This window comes from Aquila chrysaetos, chromosome 12 (genome assembly GCF_900496995.4).
Source record: "Aquila chrysaetos chrysaetos chromosome 12, bAquChr1.4, whole genome shotgun sequence".
Lineage (NCBI taxonomy): Eukaryota > Metazoa > Chordata > Aves > Accipitriformes > Accipitridae > Aquila > Aquila chrysaetos.
This window is the reverse complement of record NC_044015.1, coordinates 11,145,057-11,163,872: the sequence shown is the minus strand read 5'-3', so window position 1 is coordinate 11,163,872 and position 18,816 is coordinate 11,145,057. Positions and strand designations below refer to the sequence as shown.

Here is an 18,816-nt window from a genome sequence, read left to right as displayed (position 1 = left end):
GGGGAGTAAGCCTGTGGGCTGCTATTCACAGCGCTCCTTATCCCAAGAAGAGGGGACAAATCCATGAAATGTAAAAGCCCTGCATTTAGATTTGATTAAAAGAGATATTTTTTTTTTACACTCCACACAATTAAGCTTTAGAGCTTGTAGCCACAGGAGTTGAAAATATAAAAATGGGAATGAGGGTTTTAAAGGGATAATGTGCACATCCAGGCTTACGAGGGGGAATTAAAACCCAAGAATGTTAAAGATGGTGCTATAAAAATCACATCCCGCAAGGCATAAAGCAGCTGTGAATTCATGGGACAAGGATGCCCCTTCATCGACCTGCTCTAGCCTTGTTCCTGCAGGCATTGCACCTCCTCCCGCAGTGCTGCTTGCTCCTGGGCGAGTATTTCCCTTGTTTTTTTGGGCTGAGGTTGCAGGGTGTGTTGCTGGGAATGCATTGCTTGAGCTCCAGGTTTAGGATTCACACCCAGCACCCTTGCTGAGGACCTTTGTACACCCTCCTGCTGTTTGCTGGTGGAACAAAGTTCCCGAGCATCAGTCATGCAAGAAGGGGACTTTGGTAAGAGGGCTGTGTTGAAATATCTCTGTACAAAGTGCAGATGGAGAGGGGGGGTGGCAGTTGGACAGTTGGATGCTCTCTGGTGGCTGAAAGTGCCCGAAGAGGAGCGTGGCTGCCCACAGCGTGGCTATGCTGCCTGTGGGTGCTGCCTGTGCAAAGCCTGGGCTGCCCGGGGATGTGCGCTCCTTAGAGAGGCTGGAAATGTGAGATCCCACCATGTGTGATACTGCAGGACCGTGTCTGGAGTATGCAGATGGTTTTGAGCTGTGCAAGGGCAGAGGGGGCCAGAGTGATGATGGCGGTGGGCACCTGTGATGGGTGATGGGGCAGGAGCTTCCCAGGGGTCGGTTTGGTGGGGCAAAACACCTCCCTAGCTTAAGTCACAACTTGGAGCGCTTAGGAAAGGGCTTGTGCCAGCCCTCACCCCCTTCTCATCCCATCTGAAGCATGGAGCTGGGCCATGGCTCTGAATTTTGGGAGGTCCCAAAATGTTATGGTCCAGAGGGGTGCTGCGGCTCCACATGCTCCTACCTTCTCTAGGTACCAGCCTCCGAGGGGTGCGTGCCCACCTCGTGCATCTGGTTATCACAATGGGAAGTCTTTTTTTCCTTCAGGTGAGCTTTTTTGGGGTGCTCTGCAGGGATTGGGGGTCCTGGGAGCCCCACTTGGCCCCAGATGTGCTGAATGGAGGGTACTGTGGAGGGCACTGCCCTTCTCTGAAGAACTAGAAGTGACACCCACTGCATCGGGTCAACTGCTTGGCCAAGCAGGGCGAGACTGGGATGACAAGCATTAGCGCAGGTAACCCTTCCTCTCCATCCCAAAGCCATCTCCATCCCTTGGCTCCTCCATGTGCAGGGAAGACCCCCAGGCTTGCCTGAAGGGTATTCCATGGCATTTACCCCGTTCAGACATGAAGAAGGTCATTTAATCCAAACAGTTGAGTCCATTGGGCTTCAGACTTGGCTTTTCGCTGTGCCGGTGACTGTGGCTGAGGCAGGGGATCCCCACGCTCACAACTTCCTTTTTTTTTTTTTTTTTCTCTCGAATCAGAGCAAGAAAGAGAAGTGGAGAAGCTGCTGCAAAGCAATTTCCCCTGTTTTGTCTCTCTGAAATTAAATTTAGAAAATATGCAAGCGGTCTGGCAGAAGAACTTCTTTCAGGCTTTCTCATCCGGCCTGGCTACGTGTCAAATGTGAAAACTTAAGACAAGGAGGTCTAAATAAAGTCTGCAGGTGAAACAAGAGGGAACTTTCAAAATCCTCTGAAATTCATACTTGTCCCAGAGATTTTTGCTAAATCAGTGTTGGTTGGGGTTTTTTTTGTTGTTTTTTTTGTCTTCCACAGGGAGCATGTTCTGCTGGAAATAGCCTTGCAATTTGGTTTTCGGTGGCGTTTTCATCATGCTGGGAACAGATTGCTGTCTAAATCGGGAGAATGGCTTTAACTGAAGACTTCGGGGTTGTTTTGCTCTGCTCCCGAGTATTTGCACCATGGCTTTGCTTTCTCTGGCTGCAAACTGCAGAGCTGAGAGCCTCTCTAGCTCATGGGAGCAGCTAAATTTATTAACAAAACATCTTGTGCTGGGCTGAGGCCAAAGTGCAGCTCCCTGCCTTACTGGGGTTAAAGGACCAGCCATGCTGACCCGACTTTGTGGTCACTTTATTGTTATTTATTTTAACAGGATAACTCGGGCAGGGGGAACCTTGGGAGCCTCTGGTCCAACCTGCTGCCCAAGGCAGCCCTGGGGTCAGACAAGGTTCTTCAGGGCTTTCTCCAGCCTGGTCTTGAGCACCTCCAAGGATGGAGATGGCACGACCAGTCAACGTTGGGCTACCCCCAAAATTTCCTCCCTCTGGTTTTTTTTTTTTTTTTTTTAATCCTATTGCATGTGCTTTGTCTCTCAGCTGCTCTATTCCTCACAGTTCGTGTTTCTTGGCATGCTTTGCAAACGAGGAACGTGCTTTCTTCCAGCTGCCGCTGGGCTCACTGGGGTGGCTGTCTCAGCTGTGCGACACCTTGCAGCTCAGCTGCAAACCACCGAGTGAAAAACCAAGCCTCTGTGGTCACCTGCTTTGGATGCAAAAGTATCTGAGCTCCACTGGGGCAGGGCATGCCCTTGCAGGAGGGTGAGAGCATGCAAATGTCTGCTAACGAGCCCCCCCACCCCAGTGCTCCTTCTCCCATGGGATAAATGAGGATTAGGGACAGGGGACACGCATCCCCGCTTGGCAAGAGGTTGGGGCTGTGATGCTGGTGGGCTTGGATGTACCAGGACCCTGCTCCCAGACAGGCACACGGCTCGCTCCTTCGGTATCTTTTATTAATGTATAGAAAATGCATTAAAAAAAGGAACTATACATAGCCTAAGAGCGGTCAGGACTAAAAATACTAGTTAACAATGGTTAACAAGCGTCGATCCCATTCTCTGAGCTACGTTTTCATTATGGGGTGGGGAGGGTTGTTTAATATATTATTTATTTATATTATTTATTTTATCTATGCATTTATTTGCTTTTACCTTCCCGCTCGTTTGGTTGCGTTGGTTTGTGTTTGAGTTCATCAGAACCTGTCCAAGGGATTCGTTGCCTCTGTTCTTCCTTCTTATTTATGGTTTTTAATTTTTTTTAAAGTAATAAACACAATTCCAGGGTAACACCTGTACACAGGGGGCTGCTTGTTTGTTTGTTAGGTCTTCGTGTCACCATCCTTCTGAGAAACCACTGGCACCTGGAGACCTGCAGGCTGGGTACCGAGGTGGGTCTGGGCATCAGCATCTCCCCAGGGAAGAGCCTTTCCCTCCCCCTTACCCCAAACCTCCTGCAGCAAGCAGCTGCCACCACCATCTGGGCACCATCAGGTTTAAGGAAGGGGGAAGGTGACCCTGCAGGGTACCAGTGGTCCCCAAGTGGCTTGGTTGGGTTTGATGGCCGTACTGGGGTGCTAGGTTGGCAGAAACAGGGATGGGCTTCTTGCTTGGCCCTGGACAGAGAGCTTCATTAGTGGGTGTAAGCATGAATTAAAGTTTTTTTGGGGGTAAGAGCTCTTTGCTGGCAGTGTCTGGTAAGGTCAAAGCTTGTGGGCATTGCTGGGGAGGCACAGGGCAGGGGGTGTGTCGTGAGCCCAGGGTGCGATGGTGGGGATGTACCAGGAGGGTGGCTCTGACTCTGGATGAAGGGCACGTGCTGGCACAGAGGCGATGCACCAGCTGGGTATTTTGGCTCCTGCTGTATTTTAGCAGGTCACTCTAAGCCTGTCGCAGGCACAGGGCCACTCCAGCGTGGGGACACCACTGCCTGAGCCCTCTCGCCTGCTGCACCACTGGGGATGAAGGTGGTGTGAGCCGTGCTTTCCACACCCTGATGCTTCACCTGGGGTAAGCATCACTTTGGGAAGGAGGTAAGAGGTTGGGGCAAGAGTGCGTTTAGGCTGGTACTATGCTTTGAGATGCTCATGGTAAAGTAATGCAAAGATAAGGAGTAGAAACAAAAGCTTCTCCGCAGCCTTTGTGTGGATACTCTTCCAGCATCTGTCTCCCAAAACCCAGCTACCTTTGGGGAGGGCCTGGCCTCTCTCCTTCCCCAAATTATTCGTTTATAAATGCTGTCTTAAGGATCACTTTACTAAAAGCAGCTTTTCCTTTTAGGGCTTTGTTTTTCTTTGGTTATGTTTTAGTGCAGTGTGTAGTGGGAAGGTGGGCTTGGAGGTCTGGCAGGAATGGAAACAGAGGGAAATTAAAATTGGGCAAGAGATGAGAAAGTCCCTTGGTGTTTTGTTCCAGGATTTGGGGGTTAGAAATAAGAGGCAGCTTTGAAAGGCTGAGAGGGTCCTGGGCATGCGTGGTGCTCTGCTGGGTGAAGGACCTAATGTGCTTCTTCCTGCTTGATGTTATGGGAGTTGGCATCTCGCAGTGGGTAGTGTGGTTTGGGTAACATCTTCAGGTTCCTTTTTGGGCTCTGGGCCAAGCCTGGGTCATATGGGCTGGATGGCAGAGGACCCACCAGACCCCGGCAATGGTTCACGTGCTAGAGCCAAGGTCTCTTGAGATGAGCACTGCACAGGAACCAGGCTTGGTTTCTGGGAATTTCAGGCTTGTTGCCAAGACTTCATTCAGTCTTAATGCTGTGCTGATGGGGGACAGGGCCAAACTTGGTCTGGTTGGAGAATGAATTCAGAAAAAGGGCTTGCCCAACCATTGATGGAGGGTGAAGAGAGACTGTACTTAATCACCTGGCAATTCTGTAGCATCAACATTAAGCACAAATTTGCTTGAAACCACTGGCAGGAGCTTCATCCAAAAAAAAATTCATCAGGTAATGATGAAAAATAAATTTCTGGAAGATTGTATCTTGTATATGGACAATGTGAACAAGGGACAATGGCCCAAATGTTCGGGTCGTTGTTGCTGATTGTGTGCCTAGGCTTGGGTTAGGTTATCATCAGGAGAAACCCATGACGTGTAGCAGTCTTTCCTTTAAAAGATTTTTAGCAACTGCGTTTAACCATGGTAATGGAAAGGCAACACCCTGGTACCATGCGTGAGATTAGGGACCAGCATTGGTATATAATGGCACCGGAAGGTTGGATATTATCTCCAAGGGTGTCTTTCAGACTCAATGATGGAGTTGTGTCAACTGGGCCCTCCCATCCCAGTTACAGGACTTGTAAAAGGGATAACAGACATGAGCAGGGAGCGAGAGATATACGTCAGTAAATCTATTTAGAGAATAATCAGCCTTTTTGAGGATCTTCTTTTGAACCTCCTGGAAAAGCTTGGCCTGTTTTGATTTTCTGTTTGACTTGTACTTTTGAAAAAAGAGGTTTCTTGCCTTCCACTTGATTGTAAGTGATGAGCTCTCATGTTTCCACTGACATCTCTTCCTTTCACCTGGGTAGATAAGCAAAGAGCACCACCTGAGGTAGGCGATGAATGCCATCCACTGCCAATCTCTGCTCCTAGTTATAACCACTGCAGTATAGTGCTTTTGTGAGGACACTTCTTGCCTATAAACTCTTGGTGATGTTGGGAAAAATATTACTATGCTGGTCTACTAGGAGGCTTCTTAGGTTTTAATCAGTTCTATCTGCTGCTTCTTGTGGGCTTTTGGGGCCTAAAATGGGGCAGGTTGCTCGGGAGGCGTGACATGCTGCCACCTGTGACACTGGCCGTGTCCTGCGAGAGATCCCATCATCTGCAGCCTCTCTGACTGATCTGTTCCTCAACTGGTTGACTTGTTGCCTGATTTGTTGCTGATGGGAAGTGAGAAAAGTTGCCTCATTTACATACGAGATGTTGCTGAGCTAGCAGCTTGTAAGCTGACCACTTGAAGGAATGCATCCTGTATCTAATCCTGACCTTGGTGTTAGCTGTGATTTTGTGTGCCAGTACATGGCATGGACAAGGACGCTGCATTTCCCACTTAACGCCCTTTTTCAGCTCTGCAGTCGTGGTGAGTAACGTCAGAAAATCCAGGAGCATGACCATGAAAGAGACACTGGCCTGAATTATAAGCTACTGCAAAGATGCCTTTATATTGCCATCTGGAAGTTGTTTCTTGAGACAAAGCAGCTTCAGTGTGATCAAATCAAAAAGCAGCGTTTAGCATTTGTAATGCTCTCTTGGCTGCAAACCCAGTGATGAGCTGCATTGTCCTTGAGCACGGAGATGAGTGCCTTCTCCGGCACCAGGTCAGTGACAATGCCCAGCATTGATCAGAGCCCTCGGCAGAGGAATGACTCCAGCATGGTGGTTGTTTGGGCTACGTGGAGGTGGTGTCAATGACAACAGAGCGCAGCCACTGTTATCTGAAGGGTCCATATTCCTTAAGATAGGAGAAGTTAAGGATGGGAAGAGCGAGCTCCTCTATTCTTCCAACGGTCTTGAAGTGCTCCAAAATCTGAATGGACTAAGCCTCCCTTCCAGGAGGGGAAACAGTTGATTTCCCATTAGAGAGATGGTCATACCAAGGCACTGAGATTTGTGTCCCTCTTGCAATGGTGGTAAAGAGGGATAGTGTAGGAGAAGGAAGGGAATGGTCATTTCTCAGCTTGCGCTTTTCTTCCCTTGGCTGTGTCATCATCCTTCCCCAGGTGCATGGAGGTCCCTGAACAAGAGCACCTGGGCTGTGCCACCTGCCGGCTTCAGGCTGGGCTGTGGTTGCGTGATAGGTCTTTTGGTTGCTGCTCCTAGACTTCAAGACCGCAAGTAGTGATTTTGCTCCCAGGTCATCTAATTTGACTCCTTTCTTCTCCATCAAGCTCAGCATAACCGAAGCAGATGTCATGCACTTGGAGGGGGATGAGTTCAGCTTGGAGGAGTGGCTGATGCAGGTTGGGGCTGGTGGAGCAGCTCTTGTTCCCCTACACCCCGTGGACACGAGGATGACTTTGGCTGTGCTGGGGCCAACACGTGAGCTGTGGGCTCTCTAGGTTTTGCCTACATATGCAGATATTTGCCAAGCCCTCCTGGTGTGATCTGTGAAAACTGGGGATGGGATGAGCCTTGTGTTTGCTCATCCTCGCTTTGTCTCCATGCATACAGTGCCTCTGTGTAGGGGAGGGATGACCAGGCCAGAAGGAAAGATGGGCCTCTGTCTGCTGGAAGAGTTGGTGTCTACAAGATGGCATGAAGCTTGGGACCTCCCTGCCGGCAGGGGACAGGGAGACAGGGAGAGGACAGGTGTCCCTGGCCATGACTGGGGTGCAGGTGGCCACACCAAGGTCCCTGTGGGGAAGGGTTCTGCCACAAGCCCCATGGCAAACATTTCTAACAGGGTTTGCTGGGGATTTCTACATATTTTAAAAAAATATCAAAAAATCTGTCTGTCTCCCTCTCTTTCTTCTCATGTTAAGGGCCAGAGTATTGGGGTAGGGAGATTGGAAATTTGGTATTTCTCTGGGACAGATGCAAAGCAATGAGGTCTTTCCTTTCCCACGGCCTTTGCTTGTGCCATGGTTGCCTCTAGCACTTGTGAGGGGCGGGTTGCTATCTCAGACGAGTAGTAATTTTTTTTTTTTCCCTTTTCATATTATAAAATACAAACAAATGACAGAAAAGGTCACGTGGTGGGAGGCAGGAGGGGGTTCAGCTGGCTCAGAGCTGTAGGGACCGTCGCTTCCTCCCAGAGATGTTACGGTGGTTGTAAGGTCGCATCTTCATTTCCACGAAGGGGATGGAGAACTCGTGGCCTTTCCAATGGTACCAGTTAATCCCCTGGCAGGAGGGAGAGAAAGGCACAGGGTAAAGAAAGACCCTAACAAGAAACTAGAGTAGGAGAGGAAGGAAACAACATTGATCACTGTAGAGAAGCCAGAAGGAAGAACTTGCTACAGCAGGAGCAAGAAACTCTTCTGCTGCTATGGCTTGATTGTTTTTTCCCACTACTCAAAGGCCCCGATCAAATTTCATCTATGCATATTTTTTTAATGTAACTTAACAAGGTGCTATGGTAAATGCCTGTGGCAGCCAGTGTGAGGCACGAAGCATCAGCCTAAATGGCTTGAAGGTGGTTCCCTTTGCTCCAGCTGGTGTGGGGTCACCCCACCAGTGCCCCTGACCCCGGTGCACTGATCACACAGCCCCAGCCATAGCCTAGGCTTGCTGTTGTCCTTGGTCGCATCCCTAGAAGAAATGCTGAAGACTTTCAGCCCAGCTCTGCCCTTACCTGACTGTGCCGGGACTCTCCGTACTTGCCATTGAGGTTGGTGCGGTGGCAGTTCTTATACCACCAGGCCCCTTTGTAGGACATGGCGCAATTGGTCACAGCGACATCGTTGTCCCTGTCCTTGGTGGAGAAGGGGCGGCCCTGGTGATAGGTGAGGGAGTCCCCTGTGAAAAGAGGTGCTGTTAGAGGTGGTGGAACCCAAGTCATCTGATCCTTTCACGAGGAAATTAGGATATTCTGGTATATGTGGTAGCCTGCCAATCAACAGCTCAAGCAGCTGAAGGTCTGGGAATAATGTTAACTGGAATTGCTCACAATTGGTTCATCTGAGGTCCTCTGCTGTCGGTTTAGGATCAGTACAGACCATAGTAAAACTTAGAGGCTGCTTGGGTTTGGCAGATAAAATGCTATATGGGTTTGGATCTGAATTTCAGTGTTTCAGAAATGAATTAAATGCTAGATTTGGGCATCCCTGATTTCCTGAAGCCTGTCTCTGCTACATAACTTCAGGATGCTTTCTGCCTCTTTCCCTCCTGTCAGCCAAAGGGAACTTTTTCTCCCAAAGGAGACCAAGCATTCATCTCTTGAATCAAGATGCTTGGCATTCTTTTCTGCCTTTGGATAAGGGGAAGAAGCTTTTGGAAGGTGTGTGATGTCTTATTCCACCAAAACCACCAACCTCATTTCCCCTCCTAAGGAACAAGGGAACTGCTTTTGGGTGAAAGAAGAGCCGAAGTGAAATATGGTCATTATTACAATTGAGCGATGTACTTACTGGAGACATTCATAATATACTCCTTGGTGGTCCCTAAGAAAATACAAAGTGGACCCATGTGTCTGTGCAGTCCAGCCACCAAAAGGCTCACTAGGACACCTCTTGGCAATGAACCATTTGGTGAGTCTTGGCTCTCTTTGCTCAAGGTGGAGCAGAAGCTCCTTGGCTGGATGGCTAGAAGAAGAGCTTGCGTGAGGAACGGGAGAGAGTTGTGTCTGCAGCACTGTTACTGGCATTTTTGGCAATAGGTTGTGTGCCTCGTGCCCTGGGACTTAAGGTCAGAGCAAGTGCTGTGTTGCACGCAACCAAGATCCCTGTGTCTTCTCGTCCAGTGGCAACTGCCAGATACTGTGTAAGAAAATTCCTGCACATTAGATATGGTGTGGGGTTCTTTACTAAGTACATGGCGGTGAAGTTTTGTATAGATCACGGAGGCTTGCAGTCATTGGGCATGTCTATCCCAGCTAGAGGGGCTTCAGCTGTACCCCTCTACTACTTCTGAGGGAAGACACCCCCTCCCTCCATCACCCACCGTTTTCTGGTGGGCAAACCCTAGCCCTGCTGCATCAACAGAGCAAGCAGGTGTGACAGTGTCCTTGCAAAACTGGACCATGTTTAGCCTCTGCATGAGGAAATGATGCAGAGGATTTCAGATTTTTTCCATTGCAGTGGGAGGGCAATAAATACACCCTCCAGCATGGCATCAATAGTGAGCTGCGGTGATTGCCAAGTGAGATGACACCTCTGACAATTGACCTGGTTATTTGAACAGCAATGCCTCTGATATTTAATATCTAATCCCCAATGGAAAATTCCCTGTGTCCTTAGTGGGATTTGTCAGCCTGGTTTACATGATGGACTGCAGGAAGGCAGAAAGGGCTATGGGTTAGTGTCTTGCTGCTCCAGACAAGTAAGCTTTGATATTGGGATTTCCTTTACAGTTTCAGACCCACCAGTCCCAGCATTTCCCTACTACTTGCTAGCAATGAGGTTGTACCTGAAGTGCCATTGTAGTCCCCAACTCGCAGCTTGTACAGGCTCCGGGAGTCGCCGATGGAGAACTTGTCGTAGTAGGCATACGCCGCTTCCTGGCCATCCCTCATGTCTATTCGCAACTCGTAGCGCCCTTGGGACGTGATCTTGTGGATGTTGTCCAAGCCTGGTGAGACAAGCAGCGAGACACCTGGTGAGACCTGGTGCCTGGATCCGCTCTGTGAGCAAGCAAAAAAAGCTCTATGCAAATAAAATGGCTGTGGGAAACGAGAGCGAAGAGAGGAATCAAAGAGCAACAGCACTTCTAGTTAAGTCTTTGTCTCTCCTGGCACTGGTGGGATCTGAGCTCTCTGTTCCCACTCAAGCTTCACCTCCCCGTGGCTATGAGAGGTGGGCTTAAGGCCCAGGTTCAGCTTTCTCCGTGCTGCTGAAGCTGGGGGCGTTCAGCTGTGGAGCCCTGGTGCTTCTCATGTTGCTGTTAAGCTCCTGTACAAGCCAAAGCGTGTTTATGCTGCAGGGCTGGCCTTGGCTCACGTTCAGGTTTTGGGGGAGCACACTCCATTTCAGAGCTGTGCTGGGTCTCTCACTCACCCCTTTCCTACTTTCTTTGGACAACTGGCTTGCTGGCCAAGGCCAGGTGAGGCCCATGAGCCGTAGATGCCACCAATGCAACCTGTAGTCACCCAAAGGAGGATGATGGGTTTTGGTCCATGAAGACCCCCAGAGTACTCCCTTCTCTCCTAGGAGGAGCAAATTAGGGAGCTGCTGGCCTTCATGATGTGCTTTTATGTGGTGTGCCCATGAGTGACTTTCTAACGTGCCAGACAGGGAACGAACAATGGAAGGAAAACTGTCCAAGGGAGAGCGTAGAGGAGTGGGGTGAAAGGCGAGGAGCCAACAGCTGGCATGGGTGAGCAGCACGGTGTTCGGGGAGCTTGGGTTTGACACGTCGATGAAAGACAACCGGTTAAGGTCTTACCCAGCCAAAACTCATCCTCCAAGTTTCCGAACCCAACCCGGTAATCTGCCCATTTCCGGAAGAAATCAGTCAGCCCGTTCTGCCGCCTCTGGAAGACCTGTGGTGGGGGAAGACCGGGAAAAAATCAGTGTGAAGGAGAAGGGGGATGGCCTCGCTGGGCTTTGGGGCACACAAAATAAAGACAATACTTTGTCTTTCCGTTGCGCCTTTCAGGGGAGAAAATTGCAATGCTCATCCAGTTAGTGTTAATTGCAGCCATGCAATTAATTCCTGTGCAGATGGAGAAACTGAAGAGGTGTTAGATGATGTCCAAGGCAGACCAATGTTATAATAGGAAGGAATTAGCCTTCAACCTTTCTGCTCTACGCGATGTGTGGTGCCTCTGGTTTTCTAGCATGTGATTCTGCTTTTGGCTGGCTCTTTCTGGGATATCCAAGGGGATGATCTGAGGCAGAGTGAGATGGAGGGAAATTTCGTGGGTAAAATAAGATCTGTGCTAGAAATCAGCATTTGAGGAAGCCCATTTCTTTTGTTTCGACTATACATCTAGCAGAGTTTTGTGTAATGCGTGTAAGTAAGTGTTTGACATGAATAAAATCAAAGCACCAGAGCATTATTTACTTAAGCTGTCAGTCCATCTACGTCAAGACAAGCAGTGTTTGTGCAATTCAAAAGCCAAACAGGCATTTTCCTCTAAAATGCTCCTGTGCAGACTCAATCGGGGTGATGCCTGACACCCTCCTACTGCAGGCAGTGTGAATCATTCCTCATGAAAGCTATTGGCCATTAATTTCATTTTTAGAACAATAAATCAGCTTCACTCTCAGATTTTGCTCTCCAGAAGCACAGCAAACGTCAAATAAATCAAAGGGCATTCCTCCAAGTGTAACTGTTATTACTGGAGCGTGGGCCATTCCCTATGGCGTGGGAAATGAAGCGTGCAATATTAAGCCTGCTGTTGTTCCCGCGCAGCGTGGTTCTTGGCTTTGCTGGTAGGATGAGGCTGGGTTACTTTGCCATGGGGACAATGCGTAGGACAACCGCATGGCTACTCACAATCCAGCCGCCTCCATCGGTGGTCATGTCACAGTAGACCTGAACCCGCTGGCTGAGGTCCCCGTTGATGGAGATGGTGTAGACGCCACTCAGCGTGTCTCCATTCATCAGGTGCTGGGCACAGTCCTGAGGGTTAGCAAAGACACGTCCACCTGCAAAATAAAAAAAAAAAAATCAAAATTTAAGCAGAGTGACACACTTTCCACATGCCTCAGGCCCCACTGGTTATGATCCAGGAAAGGTCTAACTTGGCTTCTGCTTCCTGAGTTATTCTGCGAGGTGATGGGACTTTACATCTGCCAACAACATCAGAGGATTTAATGGAAAAAAATGTGCGCATATATTAATGAATGTCCTATACATCTTATATTGGAAGGGCGCATGGTAACATCGCTATGAATGATGAGGGATGTCACTTCTTGGACCATCTTTCTGCACCATGTCTGAAACCCTGGGGTTTAAGCTGTCACCAGCATATTTAGACAGCTGTGAAAATACCAAAACCTGTTCTCCTCTCAGGATTGCCAGCTCCAAACAAGTGTTATGACTTTACTGATTCCAGGGGGATTCTCCTGATCCATGACCTTGGAAATGATGGTGGACTTACACCAGGCTGATTGTCACTTGCAAACTGAGCAGGAATTAGGTCGTGCGAGATGGGCAGCATGGGCTGTGTGGCTGTGCTCCAGGTGTCCTCTAATGAAGAAACATCTCATTTTGGGGGCCAGAGTTTAAGAGAGTCTTAACTGAAAGGCCCCAGCAGTATAGGGATGTCGACTCAGGGTTCAGTTTCTTCTCATTTAATGCAAAAAGAGGAAATACATCTTTTTCTTTGCTGTTGGTGCATATGGATGATGGAGTAAATGAGTGCAGAGCTGGCAACATGGATGTGGCTTTCGAGGGTGTCTCAGTTACGCATTGAGTAGGTATGAAGGATGTACTGTGTGCATCCGTCACAACTGTGTGATACCCCATAGGACCAGGGTACAGACCCTTGTCTGTTATTTCCCACTTGGGTGTATTACCCCCACCCTTGCAACCTGAAGATTCAGAGGTCGTTGCTTTGTCCAAACATTGAAGATCCCCTATTTTTTCCTGTCTCCGTGGCCTGTAGCGGAAGGTCCGGTGAGACAGTGTTTGCATTTTATAGTATCCAACAATGGAAACTGCTTCAAAGACAACCACTTCAGGGTCCCCTGAGCTCTGCGGAGGTTACTTGTTTCTTAATTTATATTCATATCTTTAAGAGCCAAGGAGACCTTGAAAGACATTTCAAACCACCATAAATTATAAATACTGTATCTGTTTCTTCCTTTTGTCCCATCTGTATACAATTCCCCAAGAACCTTATGCAAACATGAAACAAAGAGGCCGAGCTATTACTATGTCAGAGGGAATGGAAGAACCCTGGGACGTGTACTGTGAGCAGAAAAAAGCAAAACAATTTAAATTAAGTCTGGGTCTTTTTTTTTCTTTTTTTTTTTTTTTTTGTCTCCTTAAAGGCAAGTCCTTGTTCTCTGCAAAGTGCCCTGATGCACTGCCAGAGTAAATTGAATCCCAGACCCCGATTCTTCGCTGAGGGGTGCTGCCCATGGATTGCATTGCCTCGGTGATTGTTGTTGGGTGCTTCTGTCTCATAGATATATGGGGTAAGTAGGGAGAAACTGGTGTCTTGCTGATGCCTATCTTCATCTTAAAAGCAAATTAAACCTGTGTTTGGATGTTGCATCAGCTGGCAATGGTGTTTCTAATGCTGCTGAGGGTCTGACATTTGAGTTTAATGGAAACGGTGCTCTCCTTGCCTGATGTGAGTGGGTTTCTGCTGCTTTATCCCAGCTGAGAAGCCAGCCCCATGCAGTTTCATCCCTGACTCCCTAACACCGCCTCAGAGATTACACACATTTTTCCATCACCTGCCTGAATTGCACTGGCTTTATGTGCCCACGTAAGAGGCGAGAATAACAGGAAAGCCTGATCCATAGATGCATTAGAGAAGAGTCTTTTCTTTTTTTGTTGATGTAAATAGTTTCTATTATCTCTTAAAAGCAGGTGAAGGGACCTTTGCATGTAACTGGGATGGGGAAATGTATCCACAGCAGATTCAAGGAAAACTCTCCTAACTGAAATGGCAGCGCAGATGGGAGGAATTTCAGTGGACATCATCTTCAGGCTTCTCAGTGCTTTTGAAGCCCAGGAGAAATGTAATTAGATTCAGCCCTGAACAAAATGCACTCTGTCTGTTAACTGCCCATGCCTAGCAAGGCTTTTCAAAGAGGGTGAGGGACGATATGCTTTGCACAGTTTCTAATGTGAACGGTTGCAAAGGGTGGAGACAATGGTGACAGTTTCATGCAAGCTTCATTCTTGTAAGCATAAGCACTCTGTCTGTGAGGGTTGCAGTGGCTGTGGATGCCCTCCCATTCATTTGGAAAGGAAACCATTCCCATTGCCTTAGTGGATTGTGACTTCTCTAGAATCAGAGGGGGGAGGAATAATGCAATTAGATAAAATCAGTGGGACCACAGTCCTGCGGGCATGATGGCTTTGCTGTGTGACTCCACTGATGGTGGTGGAGATGCACTTGCTTATTATTTCCAGGGATGTGCCATCCCTGGAAACATTCAATGTCAGGTTGGATGGGGTTCTGAGCAACCTGCTCTAGTTGAAGACGTCCCTGCTCATTGCAGCGGTATTGGACTAGATGACCTTTAAAGGTCCTTTCCAACCCAAACTATTCTATGATATTTGTAAGAGATCAGACCATGCCTACACCATGGAGAAACCAGCTGGGTCTCTCCCCACTCGCTCCAAGAGCATACCTGTTGATACGTGTTGTTGACTTTTGTGGGTTTTTTCTTCTGTTTATGCATTTGAGGAGGGGCAAGGGCAAGGGCAAGGCAGTGGGCCTGGTAGATAGTTCCTGGTCTGAAGCTCAAATCCCCTTGCCCTGGGCTGGGTCGTGTGTTTGTATTACAGATCCTTCAGCCATTAACTCTTTGTAGCAAAGCAGCACTGTAGGTCATGGCAATGAATGTACCTCTCTGTGGATCACGGTGAAATGCTGCCTGAGGAGGGAAAGCCCATAGAAACAGTCCATGTCTACCAGATGTGGTGCAAGTCCTCACCTGTAGTGAAGGTAGTGGAGACGAGGCCGCTCCGCATGGCGTTTTGGGCAGCTTGTAGGCGCACAGTGTACTCTGTGGTCTCAGAAAGTCCCTCCAGGCGGATCCATGTGTCGTCAGCATCCACAATCAGCTCCTGTACATGGGTCCCAGAAGGAGGTAGACACCAAGAGCAACAGATGAGAAAAGCGATGGGCAGCCTAAAGAGCAAGTGAGGAGGGAAGGGAAGCGACAAACTACCGCAGCCCGTGGTGCCTGGCCAAGGAGTGTTGCATGGCTGCTTACACCCCTGGACTAAGTCAGCGTGAGATCAATGAATATGTTCAACCTTTTGGGATGGTTTGGGTGGAAGAAAGCTAGCTGGTTTGGACACAGGAGATTTAAGTGTTTGCAGTCTGTGTGCTCAGTTTACCAACTCTGTTGGGATCCGTGTCCTCAATACGGGGCATGACTGATTTCCCAAACATTGCAAGGAGTAGAGCTGGCCAAACCTTGTTATCAGCCAGTTTTGACTCCGTCAATTCCTGTCATGTTAATTTTTCTGGTCATCAGCCAATGCCATATAGCATTATATCGAACCCCTTCTGCAAAGCTATTATCCTCTGGCTGCTGTGAGCCAGTCACACTGGCAAAAGAAAGGAGACTATTTGCGGTGACGTATTTCTGATAGCTCTTCCAGACAGGGAGATATGGACACACTCATTAAATAATCAAATATATTGTATTGTGGGATTAATTAGCTGTCTCTACCTATCTTGCTTTTTGCAAGAAGGGCAAATGGCATTTTTAGCATCTCTCTTTGCAGGAAAATTTTCTCCTGCCTCAGCTTGCTTGTGTTTCACAAGTTGTGAATTTCCCCTGTTCCTCCAAACTTTCCAGGTACATCCTCTTTGCCCAGACCTGCAGGTGTGCATAAAGATTTTGCCCTAGGCAATCTCTTCCTGCTTTTCCTAATTGTTTATCTATGCTTATGCAGAAAGTAGTGGCTGCCCTTCTGGTCTCTTCCTGACCTATTGAGCATTGTTCTTTTGTTTTGTTGGGTTTCTCTTGCTCATTTCTCCATGGTCATGTTATTCCCTGCCTTAATGAGCCTCTTTCTTTGTGAGGACTCACTCACCTTCCGGCTGCCATCAGTGGATCTGTAGGTCATGACGTAGTTCTCGATCGCTCCCACAGGAGGCACCCAGGAAAGCAGGGCGCTCCGTCGAGTGACTTCACTGGCAGTCAGATTTGTTGGAGGATCCAAAACTGCAAGGGTGGATAGAGACCCAGGGAAGTGCAAGTTCTCATGCAGAACCGTCCCAGCCCCGCTTCCCAACTCAGTGCACTGGGATTCAACCTTGCAACCCTGAGCTACCATCCAAAGTCCATCCTCACCCTCAGTTTCCAGACCTCATCACCTGTCCCCAGCCTTGAACAGAGCTCTGCAAACCATCTAAAAGTCCTCCTCTACCTGCATGCTCTCTGAAGGGTAACGGCCCTGAAATTCATGTGCTATGGGGCCTGTCAAGCTTCTTGTAAGCAAAATGGGTTGTAGTGGTCTTCTGGACTATGGCCTTGGGCAAGAAAAAGACCTGGTCAAGGGTCTTCTCAGGAAACCACATCCAGGGGAAATCAAAGAAAGGGGTAGATGGTTGTTGAAAGAGTGAAAATGATGGTTGATGCTTGTTGTGATTAAAATTCTGTTCTTGTGTTGTGTCCAACACTGGTATTTGGGTGTCATTTTGGCACATGCCTACTCTACACCCCCATGTAGCCAGCCTTGCTGGCTGCTTTTCCTGGGGTGGATGTATGGCTAAGGACGCATTACAGGCGGTGGGGGAGATGGTTGTACATACGAGTTGTGAAGTTGGTGCTGATGGTCTGGCTGGTGAGAGGCCCATTGGTGGCATACATAGAGACTGTGTAGGTGGTACTGGGCAGGAGGTTGGTCAGCTGGTACTCCTGATTGACTCCATCCACGAGAATTGTTTCTCCTGCAACTGTAAGCCAAAAGAGATGAATTAGGGTAGATGTTCAAGGTGGTTCTCCAAAATCTGTCTATGGGTATGATCTCATGACCAAAAGCACTTACGTTGCTGAAACACCATGAGCTACTGTGCAGCAGCTGAGCTGTAGTGGTGGTGTTCAGTCTGAAGGATGGTCTTATTTTTCCCACAGTCCCTATATTTGCTTGATACTTTCTTTCCCTTCAGTAGTGGATTTCACTGAGTTTGCCACACACCAAGTTTCTGTGGGATGGGTGCTTGCTTGCCTGTGGGCTGCTGCTGGTGGGCCAGTTAGCTAAGTGGCAGGATCCCAGTCCCCTCTGGGGGACAGCCATGCTCTGAGGCTTGGTGGGGGGCAGTGGAAAGCACGTGCCATGGGACCTGCATGGGAGGAGCTGGCATCTGAGGATGCGGTACAGCCCTGCCATGTGCCAGCTGCTGCCCTCCCAAAGCAAGGGCTCCTTCCCTACTTCCTCCGTGGAGGGCACCCGCCGAGCCCTGGGCTTTGGGACAGGGGAGAGGTGGAGGTGGGCTGAAATGGAGCCCCAGCGTACCTGCGTGGCGGGTGAGGATGAGGACGTAGCTCTCCACCTCCGACAGTGGTGGGTTCCACTGCAGCAGTGCCTCGGTGGGGGTGACATTGGTGGCTGTGACCCCCAAGGGGGCATCCATGGCTGCATGGGGGACAGATTCAGAGAGTCAGAGGCATTAAGAGACTGGGCAATGAACTTGAAGGGCTTCTTGTGATCCTGCCTTGCTGCCCAGGCATGTGTGCCCGCAGAGGTGTAATTGCTGCCCTAGCTGGAGAGCAGAGATGTCATAGCTTGTGCTACTCTGCTACCTGGGCTGCTCTTCCACTGTTTTCCTGAGGCACAGCCTGGGATGTTAGGGGGTTCTTTAGGTTTTGAGGAGTCTGAGGATAGCAGAGGGTTTTATTCTTGCAGCAGATGCTGTTTGTGTCAGGGCTTCCCCAGGGATTATTTCTGGAAGTCTGCACTCCCTTTAGGAAAGGTTGTCATGGTTGCCCAACATCGTATCTCTGGCTTCCCCATGCCTGGTACACAGATTTATCACTCCCCCCTCATGCCTACCCATGCATATTTGGGAAAAGCTTTGCTTAGACATACTTCAAAAATCCACATTGGGCCCTTGTGAGCCTCGCTTATCATCTCGAGCTTGCATCAGGCTGGTGTGAGGTCCACCTTTCTGCCAGCTGCCTGATTGCTAGTGGAAGCAGGGGCTGCCAGCCCTGCCCAGGGCTGGACCTGGCACTGTTTGATTGCTACCTGCCCACCAGGAGCTCTTTCCCACCTGTGTGCACGGTGATGGAGGCCACCTCACTCTCCTCCCGGCCCCGCACACTCTTCACCCCAATCTCGTACTTGGTGGCAGGCTGCAGGTAGCGGAGGGCATACTCGGTGGCATCGCTGGTGATGGCAGTGCTGTCTGTCCTTCCTGCGGGGATGGAGCCAAGAGCTTTGGCATCACGGCTGGCCACATCCCTGGGGTACAGGAGGTGCTCAGGAGGGGAGGGCAATGCCACAAGCCCTCTCCAGGGCTGATACTGGGGGTAACTGGATTTTGTGCCTGCAGGTGACACCTGCGTGCCCATCGCTCTGCTGGCTTGACATTTTTTGCATCATAGGCAAAACTGGAGCCAAGGGAGATGTG

General features: G+C 49.2%; 1 protein-coding gene across 5 annotated transcripts in view; it reads right to left on the bottom strand.

Annotated features, from left to right (window-relative positions):
- Positions 1-2,873: 2,873 nt before the first annotated feature.
- Positions 2,874-18,816, bottom strand: part of TNR (tenascin R) — an 81,202-nt gene continuing 65,259 nt past the window's right edge. For all 5 annotated transcript variants that reach the window (XM_030033097.2, XM_030033095.2, XM_030033098.2 and 2 more), the window contains 10 exons: positions 18,457-18,600; positions 17,700-17,819; positions 16,996-17,139; positions 16,275-16,405; positions 15,161-15,293; positions 12,036-12,187; positions 10,980-11,076; positions 10,005-10,166; positions 8,233-8,396; positions 2,874-7,781 (listed from right to left, as the gene is read on the bottom strand). In XM_030033097.2, the coding sequence (XP_029888957.1) occupies positions 7,662-7,781; positions 8,233-8,396; positions 10,005-10,166; positions 10,980-11,076; positions 12,036-12,187; positions 15,161-15,293; positions 16,275-16,405; positions 16,996-17,139; positions 17,700-17,819; positions 18,457-18,600 (1,367 nt within the window). In that variant the 3' untranslated portion in view covers positions 2,874-7,661. The remainder of the gene's footprint in view (positions 7,782-8,232; positions 8,397-10,004; positions 10,167-10,979; positions 11,077-12,035; positions 12,188-15,160; positions 15,294-16,274; positions 16,406-16,995; positions 17,140-17,699; positions 17,820-18,456; positions 18,601-18,816) is intronic.